General features: G+C 41.3%; 1 protein-coding gene across 2 annotated transcripts in view; it reads right to left on the bottom strand.

The window, feature by feature from the left end:
• The window catches only part of COL4A1 (collagen type IV alpha 1 chain), a 127,894-nt gene that overhangs the window by 64,609 nt on the left and 39,526 nt on the right, over positions 1 to 23,759 (bottom strand). For both annotated transcript variants that reach the window (XM_074561594.1, XM_074561604.1), the window contains exon 2: positions 6,135 to 6,185. In XM_074561594.1, the coding sequence (XP_074417695.1) occupies positions 6,135 to 6,185 (51 nt within the window). The remainder of the gene's footprint in view (positions 1 to 6,134; positions 6,186 to 23,759) is intronic.

Here is a 23,759-nt window from a genome sequence, read left to right as displayed (position 1 = left end):
CAAACACAATCTTTCCTCCCACATTGCCCATCAGCCCTCTTGTCAACTTTATGTCCCTCTCTGGGATGTGTAATTTAGCTGTGCTTTCCTTGGTGTCCTCAGTTCATAGTCTTTCCAACTCAGGTATGAACAGGTGGCTGTACACAAGGCAAGTTTCTACAGCAGCCACTTAATGGAAATACTGAGCAAAACTATGGAAGAACCAATTAAAACCAACAGTACACCTTCATATGAACTAGTGCCAATGGAAAGTGTAAAAATGAACATTCTTGACAAAGTCTTGATGTTGCTGTGGTGGTGCAACATCTTCCCCCTCGTCATCTTTAGGCCACTTGGTGCTTGGTGCAATTTCCCCTCCCACCTGGGCCACAGAACCATACAATGGACCAGAACCTTACCTGAGACATTTAATGGTCCAACATAAAAGAAAGAAAAAGTTGGAGAGTAACTGACCAGAATGCTATGACAACCCCTTAGTGTATCCGGCTCCTATGACTCCTATCGCTTAGGAACAATAGCAATAACCAATTACTCCTGACAATGTATGGATCATGGCCCAAAGAGGGGGGATCAGAACTCCAGTATCTAGTAAGTTCTGGGTTTGCGCACGTGGTGGAAAGTACCAGAATATCCCGTTGTCTGAGTTGGGCTGGAGTGGAAATGTGTCTTGATGAAAGTCAATTGTCTCAGGCCCTATAAGTAGCAATTCTAGCGAGACCCCTTGAGCTTGTCTGGATCACAGCGGGCTGTGACCAGCATCTTCCCTGAGTTGGGACGCCGCTCAGGCAGACAATTCAAGGATTAAAAAGCCAGGGCGAGTCAACTCTCTTGAGTCTCAGTTATCGGCCATTGAGGAATGCCAATGCATTGTGAGTATTTACTCCAAACTCAAGACGACAGAAATTCTAACTATAGGCTAGCCTCTCTTTCATCCACGTCTCTATCCATGTGTCTCTAATATACACATTAACTCTTACGAGTGTGGGTGTTCTTTTACTTTCCTGGATCCAAATACTTTCTGTCCATTTGTCTGTGTGCACATAAGGAGTTAAAAGGGGCACCCGTCAGCTTACTCGAGTTGCCTGCTGCAAAGGGACCTTTGGTCCTAGTAGTTCAAAACTCGGACGTGGGGGTGTGTACAACCCCTTGAGTGGTGTGTGTTTGTATGTTCATGCACGTATGCATATGCATTGATTTGGGATACTTTATAGTGATAGTAAGTTAGTGTGAATCTTGTCATTTTCAAATCTGTAATTAAGTCGCTGTTCAAATGTTTTGTTAAATAATCTTGTGAATCCTTAAATCCGTTAATCATTAAGTGCTGCTAAAATTCAACCTCTTGAGCTACCTCAAATCATTAATAAATTTTGAATTGCTGCTAAATCATAACTGTGTCAGTTATGCGACAGGCTAAATATGAAAAGCACAGATCTAGAGATAACTGATTTGCTCCACTAAAGGAACCGATGTGTTGCCCTCTGCTATATTGTAGAGGAAACTCAGAAGTACTTAATAGTGATCTTCCCACTAACTGCTGGAGCTTCTCTCCAACAAGGCGGTTTATATTGTTTTAACTAATCAATATCACAAAGATTTTTGCTCTATCTTTTGATATCTAAAATGACCATAAAAGCCTTGAAGGCCCTCCCAATCTGGTAAATCTTAAAAAAACCCAAAACAAATATACAGGGACAGAGTCCACTGAAGAGTCAACGCTTCCTTACTCAGAGAAAATGGAGAAGCACAATCACCTGCAGACAGCAAAACCACATGTGACTTTTAAGACTGTATGAGTGCGGAGGAAAGAAAAGACGGTTCACTGCTCCTGTTGATGGGGGACCACAGAGGTGTCACGGTGACTTTCAGCCTAAGCTAGTACCAGAGCTACCTGGCTTCCAGACCCAAAATGGCTCAAGCAAAGCCAGTTTGTGTACTTCTGCAGCATGGTCAGTCCACAGGGGGATGATGCGCCTCATCAAGGGAAACAGAGAAGTAATTTTTATGTAGGTATAATAATACAGATACAGTCTCAGAATTAGGCAAACAAATATATGCCAATATAAAATGCTTTGCTCAAGTTTTCTTACATCTTAAACAAAAATAAACCTCAAAAGCAGCAGTTATCTAAAAGTTAATTCTATTCTTATTTTCTATTTTCTTCCAGAATTTCCTAGCGGAGATTGTGTTTTTTTTTAAAGTGCAATACTTAATGTGCAACGACAAAATCACATTTGATATTCTTGTGACTTTAACTTTTAATGGGTAATGCTGAGGCAGGACAATCATCATAAGGGATTTATGCTAAAGAATAAGAATTTATACTTTAATGCATTCTAACTGATATGTGTTAGAAGGTTAATCATTCTGTATTAGTTACAGCAAAGTTCCAGTGTTACCTCCATTTGTATGTGTTTCTGATATGGACTAAAAAGAGTGTAAATGGTCATGAATGAGAGAATGAACATTCTTGGAAAAAGTCAGTGCATGGAGAATTTTACTCAGCTCTATACAGTCTTTGTTCTAAATGGTAATGAAATGCTTAACATGCTTTTTCTACACACATTAATGGCTAGAACTTCTTATCTCCACAGCCGCTTGAAATTGTTCTCAAAATCTAGGTAGGCATAAGAGAGAAAACATAGCTTCTGTCTACTTCTAAGTAACCCAATAAAATGTAGGCAAACATTCAAAACTCTAATCAGTTTAAACAGATCTCACACTTCAGTGAGGTTAGAAAGAACAGTCAGTTATTATAGAGAAAACCAAATAAAAAGTGTAAAAGGAAAAAAATAAAGATTTTTCAGGCTAATCTATTTAATGGAAAACAGTAAGGTATTTATTATTGTATTATTTTAGCAATATTATGTTTTTCTAAAATTTCTGCACCTTTTGTTTGGCAAACACTTGATACTTTACATTATATAGCTTAAAATAACAGCCTGATGTTCAGTGTAATAATAAAGGCTTTATAGGATAAGAGCCATCTGTTGCAATTACACTCACTTTCTGAAAGGGATGAAAACCCTTAGACTTTGTCAATTATATGCCCTTGATAAAGTATGAGTCATCTTAAAGGAGTTTGGCATAGAGATGCAATTTTCATGGAAACAGCCTAATGAGAGAACATATTGAATGTATTCTAAATATGGCCATCCAAATGGTCATATTGATGAAAAGATTCTCAAATGAGAGAGAAAAATATGGCAATGTAATTCAGTCTTCCATGTCTGAAATGCTGTTGGGTAATTTCTTGGGCATTTCACAGCTTTTAAGTCAAATACTATTTTCAGCACTTTTTCTGGTGAGATCATTAATATGATTATTTGGCTAAATGTATTTTAATTAAATCCCACCCCCAAATCATAGGGTCTGGAACTTCTTCCCACACTATGGTAGGAAATATATCTCCAGATGTTAATAATTAAGGCATTAAAGGGTAAACCCAGCACCACTTCCGCAGCTGCCGAAGCTCCCACGGCAGTAAACTGGTGTGGTTACGTTGCTGAAGAGTGTGGGTGGATTGGAAAAGGCCCTTCAGCGTTTGTGCACTTCTGCACAACATGGAAGCCAGATCAAAAGGGTTTCCAGTGTAGGCAACATCTTGGCTAGGGATGGTGCAGGGCAGAATGGATATGTACTTCCCACGCAAGTGGCTACGTGAGAAGTGGAGAGCAGATGTTCTCTGACGTGGTCTCCTGGGGTACCACAAGAGCTGGGCATGGCGGCCCTCGTCTGGCCTGGATCCTGGCTAGGATCAGTCTTTCTAACCAGTCCTTCTCTGATTAAGCAACATTCAGATAGATCTCTGAGGTAACAGGTATCACTACTGATGTGTGTGTTAATGGTAACCGTGTTTAGCAGAGACATATTTCAAATCCAAATGCGTTGCTTGGAAAGACCACTTCTAGAAATACTACAGAGGCAAGGAGGAAGGACGCTTCCCTTGCTTTCTTTCACCAACTTCTGTCTTCAGGCCTGGGACTGGGTAGCAGGCTGACCTTTTTCTAGACAGGCATTAAATGTAAAGAATTGGGACGAAAAGTCGCACTAGACTAAACCAAGATATTTTTAAATAAAACTCAGTTTTCTGTTCAAAATCCTAAGTACACATTTGAAAGCTTCAGAGCGTTAACAGAATGAACAAGCATTCCAAAATACCTTCAAATGCCTCTCTTGAATATTGTTTTCTAGGTATAACTATTCATTCACCTGTCCAGATGTCTCTAATGTCAATAACTAAATTTCCTACACAGTCTAAAAGTATGTAAGTATTTCACTACACACATACTTAAAGACAGAGAAGTTTGTGATGGAACCCATTAGGAAAAGCGTGGAGTACAATGACTTGCTGGACAAGTTTGCGTGAGACCTAGGGTTTACTGTGACTTCTGTTGCTATGGATTGATATTTTTCTCTCTTCTACATTTTTAAATAACCTACATTAATTTGAGGTAGTTTTGGCTTCTAGCATATCAGACAAGCAGCTGTTTCTTTCAAAGAGAACTTTTTGAGACACTGGACTATGCAAATAAAAAATACCAGCAAGAGCTCTCGCAAAGAGAGTCAGGATTGCAGACAGAAACAAATGAAGCGTTATGTTTAATATTTCCCCAAATTGTCATTTTTTAAAATGATGATCTAGTTACAAGATGCTGGCATGCTCTATGAACTGAAAACTAATGTCTGTCAACAAGAGAGTTATAATGTAATATCTCTCTCATTCTACAGTGATTCATTTGTACTTTTTACTGAAAAATAACATCAAGATACCAAGGAATAAATTCAGAGTTCAGAATCTTTCCCAAGCCTTTGCATTATTTTTTTTTTTAATATATAGCTGACTTATAAGAGCTGAATTTTAAACAGATATTAATGGGTCATTAACAAAAGGAGACTCCACCTAACAGATGTGTTGAACCTTAACACTTTTCCTCTGTCTCACAAATTAATCTGTGTTCTGTTACAAAGAAAATGATCTTTGCTTGGCTCTCCAATTAAGTTATTTACATTCCTTGTTCTGGAAAACACCGAAAAAAAGCCGCCAACAAACAGTCTTGAAAACCCTTATCTGTAAATATGTAGCTATTGCATGTGAGACAATGTAAAACACCAGCTGTATATTTATTTAAAAAAACCAAACACCCCACCACCACCACCAAAAAAAAAACAACCAACAAACCCCCCACATCGTCTAAGCAGTCCTTTGGGTGACCTGAACAACTTACGTCGAAAAATGTTCCCATTGCAATCACAAGATGATAAAACCTTTGGTTTACACTCATTTATAATGGTAGATATATGGTACATGTGCATGCAGAACAGAACACACTGTAGATTAAAATCTCTACAGCAAAATTGGGAGAGATAAGGAGAGTGATTGAATGTCTACAATATTTACAAAAGCAGGTAATTTACAGGGGGAACTCATGGAATGCTTAAGTACGTTATATTTTTTCTTCACTGTTGCTGCTTTAAAAGAAGCCTTTTCTGTTTCATAAACAGAAACTTTGGATAGCTGAATGGAACTTTAAAATTCATTTGCAAGGTTCTGTCAAAAAGTTCTAAATATTTTTTTTTGTTGACTTGAAACACTTTGCTGTATTTAAGTTGATTATTAACCTCGTTCTTCCTATTGCAGATTATCACCTCCCAGGGTTAACCCTGGTCAGGGTACGTTGCTTACAATGCATCACAACCTTCCTGGAGAGCAATCTGCAGGGCATGCTGAGGGGAGCACTTCTGACCTGACCTGCTTGCATCGCTTCTAAAGCTGGTCAGGATGTCAAGCCTGCTATCCACTGAAAAGACTGGAGGCGAGGCAGTAGGAAAGGTGAGAGTGCCGGGTTAGCATCCCACTTGATGGGGAATAAGGGAGGGCACAGCCAAGCACTGGGCTAAGGGCTTCATCCGGCAGTGAGGGCACCTGGCTGTTCCCCACCCTTGGCCCGAGCTGGATGCTCTTCAGAAACCCCACTGAAGGGTGCGTGCCCTGGCCTTGGCAATGCTCTGTGGCGGTGCAAGTGTTCACCGAAACCAACATCTCAAAAACAACATCTCACCTGCCTCCCAGTAGATTATACACTGTGTGGTTTAAATAAGCAAGGTAATGAAACGGAGAGGACTGACTGACTTACCTTTTGCCCTTTTACTCCACTGCAGTCACATTTTCCACAACCGGAACAACCCTGAAAATAAAAGAGAAACTGAGAATTAATTGTGTGAACTGGGTCACAGGCGGAACATACCACAACAAGCCAGGGACATCAGCAGTACCATCCAGACCGCAAGGCTGGTCAGCATGGGGAACTTAAGCCCAATGCAATATTTTGTTATTTTTATATAGATTGACGCCTCTGGTCTCAGTCACAGTCCGATAAAAGATGACTTTGTAAAGGAAGAAAAAAACCTGCTATAGTTTTTAACCATAGAAAACTCTCATATTACTTCAAAATCATTGTCTTTTGGGCAACCATTTAAAAAGTAACTCATTTTTATAGAATACACACATACTCTGCATCTAGCAGTATGAACACCTCAATTTAAAACAAGTGGATTGTCCTCTAGGATTCTACATTCATACATTTAGACGCCATCAGAATACTTAAAATCAGTTTGGTTGTAGAAGCATCTTTTTAATATCAGTTTGTTAACAAATGGCTTCCATTCTGCATAAATACTTAATCTCTGTAAATATGTGCCATCGCTTTAAGCAGAAAGGGATGGTGAAACTGCAGTTCGTTATTTATTTTCTACACTTAAGGAGAAAAATAACAGACGTGAAGAATATGGGTTTTGTTTCTTTTCGGAAGACAAAAAATGTTGCCCACACCCTTTTGATGTTTAACCATGAGATCTCTTAATACTGATTTACTAAATTTTTTTATAAATAATTGTAAATTGTCGGATAGGAAGATGATAGTTTTTAAAGAAAATTAAATATTCGTATAATTACCACAGGAAACTGTATCAACAAGTACTTCTGGACATACTTTATGAAATCAACTCAAACCACAGCCTCTAAGAGAGCAAACTGATCCTAATGTTAGATAATAGATATGGAGGCAACTGTTAATGTTTACTAGCTAATGACTAGCGCCAGGGTTCTGGCCCATTTCTTACATCTGCCACATTTCAGATGATTTTCTTTCTTTCTTGCCCTCTATAATGACTAACTGTAATTGTCATTATGATGGGAAACCTTCCACTCAGCAAAATCAAGATAACCCATAGAAAATCTGTAAAAACATAACCAGTCTGAATTATTTTCCAGTAGATACTCCAGAGATCCTTGTTTTCTGAAAGGTTTTCCCTAGGGCAGCACCGCTTCATGGGGTTTCTACACTAGATAAACTAAAGTCAAAATACAGACAGCTCGTACCTCCAGAAAACAACGGTACTTCAGCATAGTTGTTGACAGACTCCCAAGTCGATCGGGATTCGTGAAATGAAATTCTGGAGGGCAGGTGGACAGGAGGATTTGGGAGAGGGGCGTTTTCATCTCAGGAGGGGAGGAAGGTGGACTGTGCAGCTGGCCTTGCTGATCTCATCACGTGAAATACTCCTAAGTGCCACTTCCCTCAGAAGCAAGGGAGAGAAGACCTTGCTGCAGGTGTTTCAGGAAGGGAGCTTAATATTAATAAACACTACTACAAGCTTTCGTGTCTTTGTTCACATAAGCCTTAAGATGGAGACTTGATAGATTTGGGGGTTGGTTTGGATAGAGTCAACAGCAACCAAGAGACTGGGATTTCTATGACACGATCATAAAGAGCCACACATTTTTTTGCAAAACATGAAAGGTGATAACATCCAGAGAAGTCAGATTAATTGATGCACAGGTAAAAGCTTCTAGTCACTTTGTGTTACCAAAGTATCTTAAGTGCAAAAACGCACGTAAGTGCATCTGGGCTACTATCCCCTTTTCCTCCTCATAGTCATGAAGTAACTAGCAAATAACTCAGCAGTCTATTGCTTTTACCATTGACATGTCCTTCAGAAACAAACTAGAAAGAAACCAAGGAAAATATTTGTATCACTGAATATTCCACCAATGCACATGAGATCCTTCAGCAGCCCTGTTGAGCTGTTATCAGGAGGCAGTCAGGGATGGCACCTCCCCAGAGCCAGCTTTCAGCACGGATGCTGGGCACCTGTCCCTCCACTCCTGTGGGCTCCACAGTCTATGGGGACCTCAGTACTTCTGGGAAATAAAAGGAAATGTAGCTAATCTGTTTAGAATTTGGAAAACCTCCAATAAGACCAATAAACATCATCACTCTGGAAAGTTAAATAATTCAGTAACATTTTTACTTGGTAAATACATTTTCTTTTAAAGTAAAGCATCAAAGAGAAATGGGGATTTAATATTGAAAATAAAATTATTAAAGGCTGCCCAATAAAACTAAAGTATCAGCTCCTGCAAAATTTGTTGCTTTTGGTGAGATTCATTTTTTTTAAAATGTAGATCCACTGAATTTGTTATTTGAAGTCAAAATTTTTCCATATTCAAGCAAAGATAATCTCTTTTTTCTCTTACATTTTTACAGCATTTTACCATGTTATAGTATAAATACACAGAAAGATGAAAATTAACACTGACTAGAATGAGTAGTTACCATATACTCCAGAAGATCCAAAAATGATGCCAACACCAACTCAGTACTGACCGGCAGGGAAAAGCGCCGCCCACTGAATAACCCACTTTAGTCCTTGTGGTACATGGTTTGCTTGGAAAAACATTGGGCCTCCCATTTCAAGAAGTGACCCAGTGTGACCTCTCCTAGTTTTTCAGACCTGATGAAATCACAGCTGGAGGACGCATGCTTGCAGCTCTTACTTCCTCCTCCAGCATCATGTAGAATGTTATCAGTTTTATCAACACATCCCTTAAATTCAGAAGAGGTCTGTTTTAATTGCGTCTGGGAATGTAATTAAAATACGTCACCGAATCATTATAAACATCTGTTTTCAAGTTAATCCCCGTGTATTTCCTTCAGCCTGTTGTTTAACACGCGGTGCTTTAAAAAAAAAGTATGTTGTTATTTATTTTTCAGTTGGGTTTTGTTATTAAATTTAGCATGGCAAGTCCAGAAGAATGGACTTGTGCTTTCAGGCCTCTTTTTGTGCTCCCAAAAATGATGCCATTATATTCACTTTTTCCTGTTTCTTAAGCCTCCAATTAGAATAACCAAAGGTGAGTAAGGTACGAAGGCACCGAGCATCAGGGAGCACAGCTGCATAAGGTCCTGTTTGCAGTCAAATGTTGTAGCCTGCTATGCCAGAACAGGCCACCTACCCTACAAAACTCTATGTTTATTTTACAGTAGCATCATCTGCTACGATCACTGACTGTAACCTTTGCAGGTGGATGGACGGTTGGCCAACCATGACAGCCACTTAACTGGACAGCACTATCCTCAGCTACTAAAATGTATTTTTGAATGTGAGGGATGAGATAACATTCTGCGTATACTAGGAGGAAGTATGAGCTTTTTCCTCCTGGTCCTCTGGGAAGATGGGAGGGCCAGACTGAAAACAGCGTATAGATCAAAGGTCAATTTAAAGAGGTTAAAGGGGCATTTAAGTAACAAGATACCCTGAGAGAGGAAGATGGTTATAGCAGGTACAGGAATCTGGGTCTGGGTTCCCCTAACCCAGTGTAAGTACAAACATCTCTACTAGTCACTGCAGTCTCCCTTTATTCGATGGCAAGAAAGAGGCACTTTTGGGCTGGGACCCACCTCACCTATTTTGGATGTTAGTTTTCAGTGCAGATAAGTACACCTTGGAGGACTAAGCAGGAGAGACTGAAATGGGCAGAAAGGAGTATGGGCTATGTATGAGAACAAGGGGAAAATGGAGAAAAAAGTGGATACAGAGGATCAAACACAGGGCTAGATGTTACAGACAGATGGGTCAGAGAATAACAATAGCTCGTCATTCCTCAGAAATCGTTAGAAATTTAGTTAAGTATCTTTGAACAAGGAGATCTGCATTTCTGGTACTCATTTAGGAATGATGTAAGAACCTTACACAATCAAGTCCTAAGTGGGAAACTTCACCCTGAAGGAATAAAGATAATCATCACAAGGTAAGTAAGCTGTAAATACGCAAATTATTGCTTATTTCTAAACTTTTATGATTTCAAATCAGTTTCATGATATGAAGAATCCAGTTCCTGATTTCCCGCCACACATGACTAGAGATAATGAGACAAATGGAGAGAAATAGCTTTGTCCTATCTGCCAGACATCCTCTTTGAAACAATGCCTTCCCCAGAAGGAAGCATGGAGCTTGGAGGAATCACTGCTGTCCTCCAAGTGCCAGAAGAGAGATGGAATGGGGCTGGGCAGGAAGCATTATCTGAGGGGTGGGGGGGTGGGGTGTGTGGGCAGGCTCTTTATCATAGAATCATAGAACGTGTTTGGTTCTTTTAAGGGACCTTTAAAGGTCATCTAGTCCAACCCCCCTGCAGTAAGTCCCTTGCTAGGAGACAGTTACACACTAATCCAAAGATTTTGGCCAGGTGCACTGTGATACCTCACCTACTTTGCATGGTACGCTAGCAGTTTTCAAATAGCCATAGCTTCCTTGCACCACAGGCCAGCCTCTCACGTAATATTTGAAGACATTCGTTTTAGCTCACTCCTCCCACAAAGATCCGTCAGCCCAGAAGCAGCAGCTCATTTTAGCGATACAAATTGCTTCTTTTTTTGACAAGCATTTCCGTTCCGTTTCATTCTCCCAGACTGTCTGCAACTGATAAGCTTAGCGAATCATGCTAGCAAATCAGTATTAAACTACAAAAAGATTACGTCCTTTCACATATATGAATGTGCTACATGCATACTGAGTATTTGCCTAAAGGACAGCGATTCATTTACATTTACTATCACATTAACAAATAGTTGTAAAAAGGGGTCGCTAATGAATGGGCATCCCAGCCTGGACCTCCAACTTCCACGAATCACGAACTGAGCCTTAGGAGTACTAAGCCCCATCAGTGCCAGAGCTAAGAAGGCTGCTAAAAGTTCCTGCATCAGATGGAAGAAACTCTGCTCCACAATGCAGCCTGTAAGACATCTGTCAGATCGTAGCTACAGCCTTTTGTTGCGTTTTGCCCTGTTTTCCCACCTCCAGCTACTTTCCTGGCATTTGAGGACTACTGCCTGGAACTCGCACAGGAACGATGCAAAGAGCCAGATGAGCAGCCTAGGAGGGAGACAACTGCCATATTTGGACATGCACCATTTCTGGAGGCTACAGAGATCTCCAAAAAAATCCAAAGGCCGAGTCAGTTCTTGGATGCCTCTCTCCCTTACAGAAGTGCATTTTTCAAGATAAAACGTAGTTCTCTTTCCCGCAATGTCAGCTCAGACTCTGCTCGCTGAGTTGCAGTCGCTGAGCTGCCTACCAGCTTATGCTAATTGTATAGGTCTCAATCAAGTTCAGATCTTACCCTGTAAAGCACGTGTGTAAGGCAGAAATTTAATAACATTCTCACTGTTTATTTAACTCTGTTCATGTTGAAAATCTTATTCCAAGGAATACAGTGACTTCTCCCACCCAAAACACAGTGTTTTTCAAATGACTGAAAATCCTGTAAACAGGTGACTGGTGAGACTAGCATAAAATCCTCTGACTATTCACAATGTTTCTAGTTTGTAGCTGAAATGCTTCAACAAGTAAAAATGGTCATAATTATAATAATAGTCATCTTGTTATAAAATGAGAAATTCTGTTTAAACATGACACTTAAACTGATCATGTTTTCTGATGAAAACAGTGAAGATTTCTCCTCTACATTGCTTTAGTTCAAATGCCAATTGGAACCGAATTCCAATACAGGTTTCTAAGTTCAAACATCAGCAAGGGCTATGCCAATGGGATTGGGACGGCCGTTTCACAGTGACAGCTTTAAGTTTGAATCTCCTCCCTCCGCACAATCCACCTCTTCTACCCCTACACTAACCAAATCGCAAGGAGGAAGGCCAGGGGAGATTTATCCCTGTGTAGCAGGCACTGCGCTTCCATCTATGCACACATATGTACAACTCCTGTAGCCAAGAAGAGAGCTGGATCAATAGATGTCTTCAGTTTCACATCCCACGAAGTACAGGAACGGAGAGGCGATGCCAAATGCAGGACACTTATCTCACATTCCTCTCATATTTTCTTCTCTCTTCAGAATGTCAAAATAGCTCCCTGGCTGTATTACTATTCTTGTCTTTACCCTTTAGATATAACTGTATTGAATTAGCTGAACTGCAAAGTACCATTAGAGGAAATCACTGCTATATTCCAGTTAACCTCAATATTTTTCTTAACTGATTTTGCAGCTCATTAACATCTTTAAAAAAATCATGTTGCTAAAACTTCTGATTTACACTTAGCTAGAACCAAGAGGGTAACAAAAAAATCCAGACTGTCTTAGCAAGTTAGCAAAATTTAGTTATTTGCCTTTGTAATACTAGGTTTACTTGAGATTATAGAAACAGATGGCTACACTTGAACAGTATAAAATCCTCTTTTTCCTTAACATACCAGGATGAAAAACTTCATTGTTTCTATATCTGACCATACTGTACTTAAACAAAAAGATAAAATTTGTGATTTGCAAGAAACAAGAACTCTCATCTATTAACAAAACCACGAATGACAGACTTACAAACTTCTAGTTCTGCTTAGACAACAGTAACAAGGTATGGATTAGTATTAACGTACGTATTAGCTACAATTACATTTTGAAACATTATTTTTGAAAGGTTAAGTCACGTATTGCTATACTGGTTGACAGGAACTCTGCGGGGGGAAAATTAAATTTGTCCTGCCTAAACTAGGGTTTTAAAACATATTTGTAAAAATGTTGGCAAAGCTGATTGATTGCTAAGTATAAGTACATCATTCTTCTTTGCCATAATTAAAAAAAACCAAACAACCACAACAACCACAAAACCTCAAAGTCACTCTCCTTCAAAACACAGCTTTGCATTAAGCGTTTGACCCAGACTTGGAGCTATTCTACCATACGCTGTCTTCTGCCTCAGAGGGTCTGAGCCCACTGCGCTTAGAAGAGGAGGAAACCTGCTGTGCTCTGGAGCACTTCAAAGGCAAGACTGAACCCCTGTCTCCCATTGAAATAATTTCATTTCACATGGCACACTGAAATCTTACTAGATCAGAGATGGGAACATGAGCATATTCCTTCCTTATTGACAGTCGAAAGCACCAGAGTATAAAGGCATTTCCACTTGCTCTCCTCCTGCCTCCACAAAAGCCTGCGTAGCTGGGCATGGAACCGCACCACCCAAGTGTGACAGCAGATCTCCCAAGCAGTGGCTGGTAAATGGGTGCTCATCCACGAGCTGAAGCGTGGATTCAAAACCCCTCACTGCACTGAATATGGGCATTTTTAAAATTCAAGGAAGTAGCCATCAGGAAAAAGCAACTCATTTGTGAGTCCAGGTTTTTATTTGCTTTGCTCGTAACAAATGAAGAAAAATCACAAAAGTCAAAATGTACTATTTAAACATTCCTGAAAAATGTCTCTGAAATTGTTTATGTCTTAATAATTTTATTATTCTTAATATTTTATCTTTGACTATTTTGTTCATTGAATATGGTTTAAATATTTATTTTGGCACTTCTAAAGTCAAATATTCCATCAAATCACTAACTTGCTGACAAACTCACCCATTTCTGACCAAAACATACCAGCTAGTATTTTTTAAAGGCTATACTCTGTCTCCATTAGTGTTTAAATGGGTATTTGAACTTGAATTGGAATTTAGTTCAAATTGAAATCTGAACTAAAGCAACATAGAGGGGTATACCATCACTATTCCAAGTGGCCAAGAAGGCCAACAGCATCCTAGCCTGTATCAGGAATAGTGTGGTGAGCCGGACTAGGGAAGTGATCATCCCCCTGTACTCGGCACTGGTGAGGCCCCACCTCGAGTACTGCGTTCAGTTTTGGGCCCCTCGCTGCAAGAGGGACATTGAGGTGTTGGAGCGTGTCCAGAGAAGGGCTACAAAGCTGGTGAGGGGTCTGGAGGACAAACCTTATGAAGAACGACTGAGGGAGCTGGGGTGGTTTAGCCTGGAGAAGAGGAGGCTGAGGGGAGACCTTATCACCCTCTACAACTACCTGAAAGGAGGTTGTAGAGAGATGGGGGCTGACCTCTTCTCCCTGGTGACAAGTGATAGGACGAGAGGGAACGGGTTCAAGTTACATCAGGGGAGGTTTAGATTGGATATTAGGAAACATTGGAATAGGCTGCCCAGGGGGGTGTTGGGTTCACCATCCCTGGAGGTGTTTAAAAAAAAAGGGTAGATGGGGCACTTAGGGACATGGTTTAGAAGTGGTTTTTGTCAGGGTAGGTTAAAGGTTGGACTTGATGATCTTAAAGGTCCCTTCCAACCTCAGCAATTCTATGATTCTATGATTCTCATTCAAAGCCAGGATCTGTTTAAGTGCTGCGCCTAAACAGAAAACATCACTTCAAAATGAATAAACTGCTTAGACTAGATTGAAGTGAATCACAGAAACTACCACTTTTTATGACAAGTAGTATTAATTGGCAATTAGAATGGAAACCTCGGCACCAGCACTTGCACAAGGGCCATGGGAAGGCGAGCTGTGCACAGACGGGCTCCAGCGGGGCTGCCAGCTTCCCGAGGGTCAGAAAGGAGCAGAGAGCAACTTGATGCACTGTCCCTCACCCTCGGTCACTCCCGTAACCTCTGCTGGGACGAAGGTAACTGCTGCTGCTTGGCGATGTCTGTGCTAAAGCACTGGCCGTGGTCAATTGGACTGACAGTTTGAACTTTGACCTGCAAAATGGTTCAGGAAAAGGAACATCTGCCATGCCTTCATTTTCAGGACTTAAAGCAGGGAATAGAAATTGAGCACAGCTCTCATTTCATTTGTAAACCCATCAATTTCAGTCTATGGACAGATAAATAATAGACAAAAGGGAACATTTTATGATTTTATAATGTCAGCAAGCTCCAGTCTTTCCTCCTCTCCCGAGTCCTTTTTCTCCACCATAAAAAAAGAAAAAAAAAAAAAAAGTTGGCAGCATATCTTCATCTCCTTTTTTTTCCCTTTTTTTCCCAGCAAATCATGGGTAGACTTCAACCATGACTGTTCAGGGAATTCCCTGAACCAAGGGACAGCTTACTGGTTTTACAGCTTTCACCTTCTAGGTCATCAAATTAAGTTCAGTTCTAGTCAGCAATCACTGTAAGCTTCTGTCATGTAGTAGGCTATTTAAAGTCCTTGATTATGTCATTTCCATTTTTGGTAGATCCCGTTTTCACAGAGCACAGAAACACAGTGCCATTCATGACGTCCTGGAGGATACCACCTGCCTCCAGCTGCCAGGCCAGGTGGGAACAGCTCTCCCCTAGGTTTCAGGGTCGTATCTGCCAGGCCTGTGTAAATATCTCAAATGGTACCAAATGCCTAGATTTAAGAAATGGAAATAAGTGCAACCCGATAATCTCCAGAGGTTAATCTCATTAAACCTTGCATGGATAAGAAGAATTAAAATACTCATTCTCCTGAAGACCTCCTTTGGCTGTAGGTTGATGTAGGAGGATGAGTAGGACAGAAGGAAGCACAAGTGGTCCCCACTTACTTCTCTGTCAATGCAGGGCTGTTCTCCTAATAAATCTTCTAGGGATAGCTTTAGACCAGATAAAAAAATCTCCTGGAACAAACTACACAGTGAAAAACCATGGGACTTCATGGTTACTAGTATATCAATGCATCAATTGAGTATCCTTCTTAGTCTGAGGGAAACTTTGAGTCCCCGATTAACATATAGATAATATCTGAAAGGAATATCAAGCTACTGTCTGAAATATCACTGTGCATGATGAAAATTGAACTAATTAGAACAACTCAGCTCTGGTTTTATTTAAAAGCCCTGTACAATTTTCAGAAAATCAACTAATATTAAGAAAAGCTCTATAGAATACAATCTGAAAAAAAATTCATTATGGCTCTTGGGACATGGGGGGCTGTATGTAGTTTTTGGCAGGGTTTTTCTGTTTGGCTGGGGGGGTGTTGCTTTTTTTTGGTTGTTTTTAGTATTACCAGAATCCTACAGGATGTTCATATAAAAACTGCAGACAGAGCACAGATTCTTATCAGAGACCTCCAGTGTATTTTAGCCACTCAAGGGAATACTAGTGAATTTTTAAATGCTTAATATTAATTATTTCAGAGAATATTTACTTTGTAATTTAGCATCAGTTGGAAGTAGTACTTCACTAAAAAGATGTTTAAAAAACGGAGTTGCATCTTCTTAGTCAAAAGAATGCCAGATTGCTGGAGCTGAAATGCGTTGCTGGGACCTCATTTTTTACATTCTTTTCCAAATTCCCCGGGGGTCTGTCCTGGAGGTAGGGTCATGGGAGTCCCCTGAAAGCTGCTGTGTGAACACAACTTTCCTGTCAGCGATGTGAACATCATTTTCACAAAGCAATGCAAATCCAGGGGGCTTCCAGTTAGTTCACAGGAAATATAAAGTTATTCCTGTTGTTCCATATTTGAACAAAAATGACATTTAAAGCAACTGTTTCCTCTAAGTACATTCTTTTACAGGAAGCTCTGGCAACAATCAGGGTATTTGCTTACTTAGTGAAATTTTCAGAATATCACATTTTACCACTCAGTTCTGCACAGCTTAAAGCAGATAACTGGTTTGTGAATACTAACTAATGGCATTATCATTAAAATATAAAGTCTTCCATCAGCATTACCTACTAGCAGGTCTATTTCCACAGACTGCCAGATACTGCTTAGCCTCCAGCGAGCAGATAATATTGTATTTACCAAGTGAATATTGCTCCAGTTGGTTTTGTACCCTTTTCCTATTTAAGAACTTCACTTTCAGTTAAATTTTCAAAGTGAAAAAAAAAAATCCAGGTGCCAGGAGGATCCTCTGGTGTTACAGTCACTGGTGTTACTTCACTGACAGCTGAGGAATTAGAGCGTACTCCGGGACAAGTGCCTTCAGGAATAAATTTCAAAGGGCATGAACCTTCCTAAACTTGATTATGGTAATACGGGCAAACTGGAGCCAGGTGATACAGGTGAGCTCCCATTCCTCATCTTGCTGACTTAAAAAAATCTGAGGGGAGGACAGGAAAATCTGTTGCAGAACCACCACAGCTGTTGCAGAGCTTACCTCCTGCCTCATACCCAACCACTCTAGAGTGTACAAAGCAAACAGCTCCTTGTCCTGCACGACGCAGGTCCAAACACCCTGCCTTCTAACTTGCCTTTTTCGTGTAACTAGCATTAGCAGTTACTAGGCGTACGAGCTGAAGGGAAACCAAACATCAAACTTCATTATCATTCATGAGGCAGAGAGACTGCAGGCTCGGAAACAAATCACGTGAGTTTGTTTTGCTTGCTGCCTTCTGAGACGGATCCGCACAACCCCTTCCAGCACCTGCTAGAGGTACAAGGCTGGATCCAGCCATAACCTGGCAACATGGAAACGGTGTCGTTACAACGGTGTCCCATAATTGCTGCCTCGGCCAGCAGTGGTCAGCGATGCTGGGGGACAGGTGGCAGTCTCCTTGGTGTCCTCTCAGCAAACCCACACCCACGGGGCTGCACTGCTTTCTAGAAACACACACACACAGAATCTTAGTGGTCGGAAGGGACCTCTGAGATCATCGAGTCCAACCACAAAAAAAACCACAAAAAACCAAAAAAAACCCAAAAAAACAACAACACACCCACCTACTAAACTCCACACCCACAACCCCACACATAACACCCCACCTGCCTCTGTGCCTCTGCAATTCCCTGCACACCCCCGTTTCCACAAGCACAAGGCATAAGTCTGAGTAAGGGTGCTCACAGTGTGGTTGAAAGCCTGCCCCAAAATGGCTCCAGACAGCAGGCAAAACGCAACGCCACCAAAACTAGGCAGCGGCTGAGGGAGAGGCAGCGGTGGCTGCCAGCCCAGCAGGCGATGCAGCCCCTCCCTGCCACCCTCCACCTCCCAGTGCTCCCCTGACGCAGGCCGCGGGCACAACCAGGCTGAGAGGAAGCTGCCATGGAGGACTCCCTCCTTCCTTCCTCTCACACACGGTGGCCATCTCTAAGCAGTGCTGGGGAACGTGGAAGAGGTGGCTGCCACCACCAGAGGCAAGCCCTCATGCCCCACAGCTTGGGCCTGGCCCACCGGCAGGAGGACAAACCACAGCGGTGTGGCCACAGGCCAAGCTCCTTTGCTGCGGGGGACAATTTCTCAAAAGGTGGAGAAGAAAAACATCCCTCTTAATGACCATGTAACCGTCCTGCTTCCTCACTTAGAGTTTCATTTACCATGGTGGTCAACAAGACATGAATGCGCAGCTGCTGTTCTAGGCGCCCAGCGTTACAGCCGGTATGGCAGCCCAGCCATGGTGGTAACCACCGGCAGAGCCGGCCTGCACACACCGCCATGGGCCACAAAGGACCATCCCCACGGCTGTGGGGCCATCGCCCTGACAGAGAGGCCACCTCTTTGCCACACTGTCCACAGCCATCGCTAAGTCGTCCCTTTAATGACCAGTGCTCGCCTGGCCCCGTTAGGCCATGGAGCGCAGCCCAAAAGCAAGCCTGCAAGGGAGACACAGCCCTCCAGCGCCCCAGCCCTCCTCAAGGCGTTTCTGTAAACCTGAAGGCAAAGGAGATGCCTCAGGAGGGATATGCAGGAAGCCAGTGAAGCCATTTTGCAAATGTTTACAGCAAGTCCATAAGCAGTGCTTTCCCTTAGTGGATAAACATGAATGTCAACATAAACAAATACATTTAAAAGTAACAGCTTTATAAGAGCACAGCGATGGCAAGCTGAGGGCTTCTTCCTCAGCCATCCTTGCCTAGACTAAATAAACGGAGAGGCGAAATCCTCTTGGTTGGGATGTGCACCAAAGAATGTGAGAAAAACACAGGAAGATAAACTGTACTTCTAGGCTTGCTTCCAGAGAAGAAACCCAGGTGATGGACAATCCAGCAGAGATACAGACTGCTGCATTTTGAACTCACACTGCCCACGCACGGCTTTCCTCTGCGGGGGCTCTGAGCACCCTGTTTTCACTTATGCAACCCCTAATTTCCTATTAACACCCTCCCGCAGCGTGATTCATCACCAGCTGAAGAGGTTGTGTGCACATGCAGGTGTAACATCATCACCCTGGGCTGGATCTTGCCCAGGAGACCTCCCGCCTCCATGTCCCATATGCTGCATGAACAGCAACTGTTTGCTCCTTCTTCACCCTCTGCTCCCCACCACCAGTTCCCTACCCTCCAGCCCTCACCAAGTCTGATTTTGCATGACTTAAGAAGTGATGGAGCTTTACATGGGTATGCAGTACCAGCAGCAAGGGCTCCGCGTGTACACTGGCAGCAGTTCCTCAGTGCAGACAGACTGACGCCGCAGAGTCTCTCCCTGAAGCTGTGGCTCTACCTGCGCAGCATGAACATCCCCAATGCACAGCCCCATCTCGCAAGAGGTACAGCATTCTGTTATCAAGAAGATTTGCCCCTATGTGTCATATGCTGCAGCTTCCACAAGGAAAGCCTTAAAGGAAATCCCTACTGACCTCCATGGCATACAGCAGGTGTATATGACTTGTCATCAGAATCCTTCTAGGAGAACTCTGTCAGCTGAAGTATTTAGAGACTGTCAAATTTAGACTGTATGCATTTTTATTGCATGAATTTATCAGAACTGTATAAATGATTTCTTGACTAAAACAATGCTCACATCATGTGAAGTCATCTTTTCTTCTAAAAGAAAGATAAATCTTTCAAAAATTCTGTCAACGAAATAACAAATTAATAATGAATAATATAGACAATTTAAAATACATTGTTTATACTTCACAACATTAGATAAGAGGTTATCTCACTCATCTCCTCAATAACATTGGAAAGGGGAGACAGGTAAGATAGTGATAGCCACACTCTGGCCATCAGACTCAACAAAGAGTCATAAGATTGTTAATGAGCAATTAATACATTTTAAGAACCTTATGGTATTCTGGAAACAGGAGTGGTAACCACAGCAGTTCAACATCCTTGTCAAACACTGGATTTAAAAAGCACGCAGCATGTTTAGTCTACTTAGCAGCCAGCCAAACTATACACACAATTTCATTTTATAAACCCACTTTTCTTCCCCACAGATCTCAAAGCTCTTCCAAGCAGGTTCATCCTACAGCAATATCACGGCTACATTAAAACAGCTGCATTTAATTGCTCTAGTGAAAGATTTCATCAGTCAGTTGTTGAAGACAGCCCGTTCTAAGAATTGCAGCATCACAGGACAGACCTAAAATTGGAAGAGTATTTCCTAAAGTGAAATCTGTTATAGGAGTATTTGCATCATAACCCTATCACAAATTCTGGACCGGAAGCAGTACCAGAAGTTTACTCTATGCATTTTTCTTAAGTATTTTAACAAATCACCAGTCAACAATCTACCTGGGCATCTTCTCTTAAGCTCCGATTTACAACTTCGGTTCAGTTAAACTAATATTTTTTGCAACAAATTGCCAGTCATTTATCTGTTTGGATTCCTAAAAAGCCATAAGGGGAAACATTGCTTTCTCTGCTCTTCAACAGGCCAGTGAATTCTGGCTTTTGCTCCTGTCAAAGACGCCATTGATTGTGAGCTGCTTTCTCTTCAGGACACCTCAATATCTTTTCTCCTAAAGATTCTGTCTCCAGAAATACTTCGCTCAGTTCTACATACATTTCAAGGGACATTACTCCATATTTGAAGACCCCAGCTGGATATGGCCATGGGCGTTGATGAGTTCTAACTTGCGAGAGCAAAGTTCATGGTTTTACAGAAGACCTTGCTCAGTAAAGAAGACTCAACCACTGCTCAGAAGCACAAAGACGACTAACCAAAGAGCAAAAAAGCACTTTTATTTTCTTTGCTGTTGCAAATGATTGCAAAGGTCTCTTTATTCCTTTCTGAGGATAAGTGATAATACTGAGGGGCTTGTCCAAGTGGTGTTGTTGCCCTTTAAGAAAGGGTCTAGAGATAAGAAAACAAGCACAGGAAAAAGAAAAAAGCAAAAAAAAAAACAACCCAAAACCCAACCCTCAAACCACCTGTAAAGTTCAGCACTAGGACAGATAATTGAGAAGCAACCCCCAAATCACTGGCTCGGTTTGCAACTCCACTTTACAAGAACTTTACCACGCCCCATGGTAAAGCCGGTGTGAGGCGCTGGCTCTAGATCCTACACAGGCAATGCCAGAAGCAGGGAAGTTATCTCCCTCTGTGAGCAACAGCCTCCCTATTTCACAAACTCACTCAGGCACTCACAGTTTATGATGGTTTACTCCCATTGTACTTTACTCCCTTGTACTGGACTTCAACAAAAAGAATGAAATGAGCTTGCAATCTGTGGATTGCAACATTCCTCTGAGACTTAGAAACTATGGAGAGGAGCTACCTGACGAGCCGCATTACCACCACATTGGGATGGAAAAGCTAAAAATGACTTTAATGACTTGCAAGAACTCAGGGTACTTGTGCACATCGGGCTTATAAGGAATGGATGGATTGGATCTTTCAGGATGTTGCCGTTTTCCCTCATTCATCCGATGAACATCAAACTTCCATGGGAAGGAAGGGGGACTTAGGTGGAAATTAGATGACCTAAATCTCACGCTTTGTCCCATTAAATTCCATAGTTGAGGAGGTTACACCTCCTGATGGATCCTGTTCTCAGTTAAGAGCCCGAGGGCATAGAGGAGTTCAGAGGAAGGCAATGCAAATCCTCAATGTAGCAGTTGTTGCCCTGGAGTCCTAGAGCTTTAATCCTCTCACTTGCTCAGAATTCAACCCTTACATAAACACACCAAAAACTGGCAGAGATCATAATGCCAGCTCTTCCTGCACAAATCAGCTCTTTAGTCCAGAAAACATTTTCATTTGCAATTGGATTGTGGCATTCTAGATGCACAATGCACCGCAAATAAGCATATCTATTAAAGAGAAATTTGTCTTAAAGACTAACCTAGACTGATTGTCAAACAGCTTATTTTTCTCTTTTTCAGCTGTGGAACTCACTTTTAGCAATGTGGCTGGTCAATTGGATTCCACTGTCATTTTTAAAACCTAGTCACAAGGAAAAATCAGTACTATCCACATGTACTCTAATTTACTTGTCTGGCCCAAATGAAAAACAGACACAATTTTCTCAAACCCACATTTTTCAAAATTGACATTTGAAAATTCAGGTTTATTAAAAATTTAAATGTTGGAACATGACCACAGTAGAGCAAAATAGTGACAGGAAATATTATTTTAGTGTGCAACATTGGCCAGACGCAAAAGGAAACAAACTTGTCAGTCCTCTCTTTCTTTTATGTTTCTTTGTTGACTAGACAGGAAGCTGACAAAAATTGATTTTTTTTCCTCTTGTAAAGCATACAGCGTAATTTTTATTGTACCACTTCAGTTGCTGACTGCATTTGGTAAATAAAAACATACTTCATGAGCATCCAGGGAAGTGTTTAATATCTAACAGTTTACAAAAATGCCATACTAATTAAGTACAAAAAGAAAAGTAAATAGCTTTCATTGCAGAAACGGAAATAACGTGATTCAGAAGAGAAGCTAAAAATCCATTCTTTTCTATGGCAACTTCCTGAGTGATGGAAAAGCTATAGCTGAGTAAAATTAAACATTTTCCTAACCTGCATTCCACATGTAGAGGTCAGCAGAAGTGCAAACACTGATGAACACTGAGATATAGCTGTAAATATTTTGTGAACAGTTTATTTAAAAACAACAAGAAGCAGCCGGATAATGTTCAGCTGTAAGATTTCTTCCACTTATTAATAACAAGCAAGCAGACACAAATAGGCTTCAACACCCTCGCTTGCTATTTAGAATTGAAAACCAAATACACCTGAATAAGCTCATCCATCCAGTAAACGCTCAGTACTAAACACTAAAGATCTCTACCCTTTGTCAAAAAAATTAATCAAAAGTTTCTGAAATCAATAGACAGGGGTTATTATAGAAGAGGGCTGAGTATCAATTTCAGAGCTCTTCCAAACGGTATCCTGTCAATAAGAGGCTCAAGGCACCCAAAGGGCAAGACAAAGGACACAATGAAAGCTACTCCTCCTGCCACTCACTGAAGGGCTGCTTCACAACAAGTAAAAGCCACAGAGCCCAGTCTTGGTGGGACCTGCCACAGGTTTGTTCTCTCCCTTCTGCTGCCGTAGCCCTACTCTTGTGCTGCCTCTGGGACACATCAAACCCATCCTGGGAATAACTACATGAGGACTCAATACAGTGACTTTTTTCCCCCAGGTTTTTTAAGGGCCCATTTTAGCTTATGGAATTACCTTCGTGCTGGGGGTCAATCAAAAAAATGCTGCCACAGTGGAGGGGCAAGATGGCAAGATGATGCAAGCAGGACCACAGGTTGAACTGTCTAGGAACAGTCTCATGTGGTGGGTGTAAGATTGACACAGGAGTCACAAGTACTTTAATTATGAAAAGGCACCTATCATCTGATCAAGCACTGAGATAAATTGGTAAGCTAATATATTTATGAGTTACTGCATGCTACTGTGCCAGAAAAAGGTGGAGATCCCCAGAGCTTATCTTTAAAATGAAATATTACTTATCATATTTTCTTCTCCAATAGTATAACCTCTACTTACTGACAAAGATACTTCCATTTTTATTGGTATTAGTGAAAGGGGGGTTCAA

Source organism: Larus michahellis, chromosome 1 (genome assembly GCF_964199755.1).
Source record: "Larus michahellis chromosome 1, bLarMic1.1, whole genome shotgun sequence".
Lineage (NCBI taxonomy): Eukaryota > Metazoa > Chordata > Aves > Charadriiformes > Laridae > Larus > Larus michahellis.
Note: the sequence above shows the minus strand (reverse complement) of the source record. Positions and strands in the feature narration are given on the sequence as shown.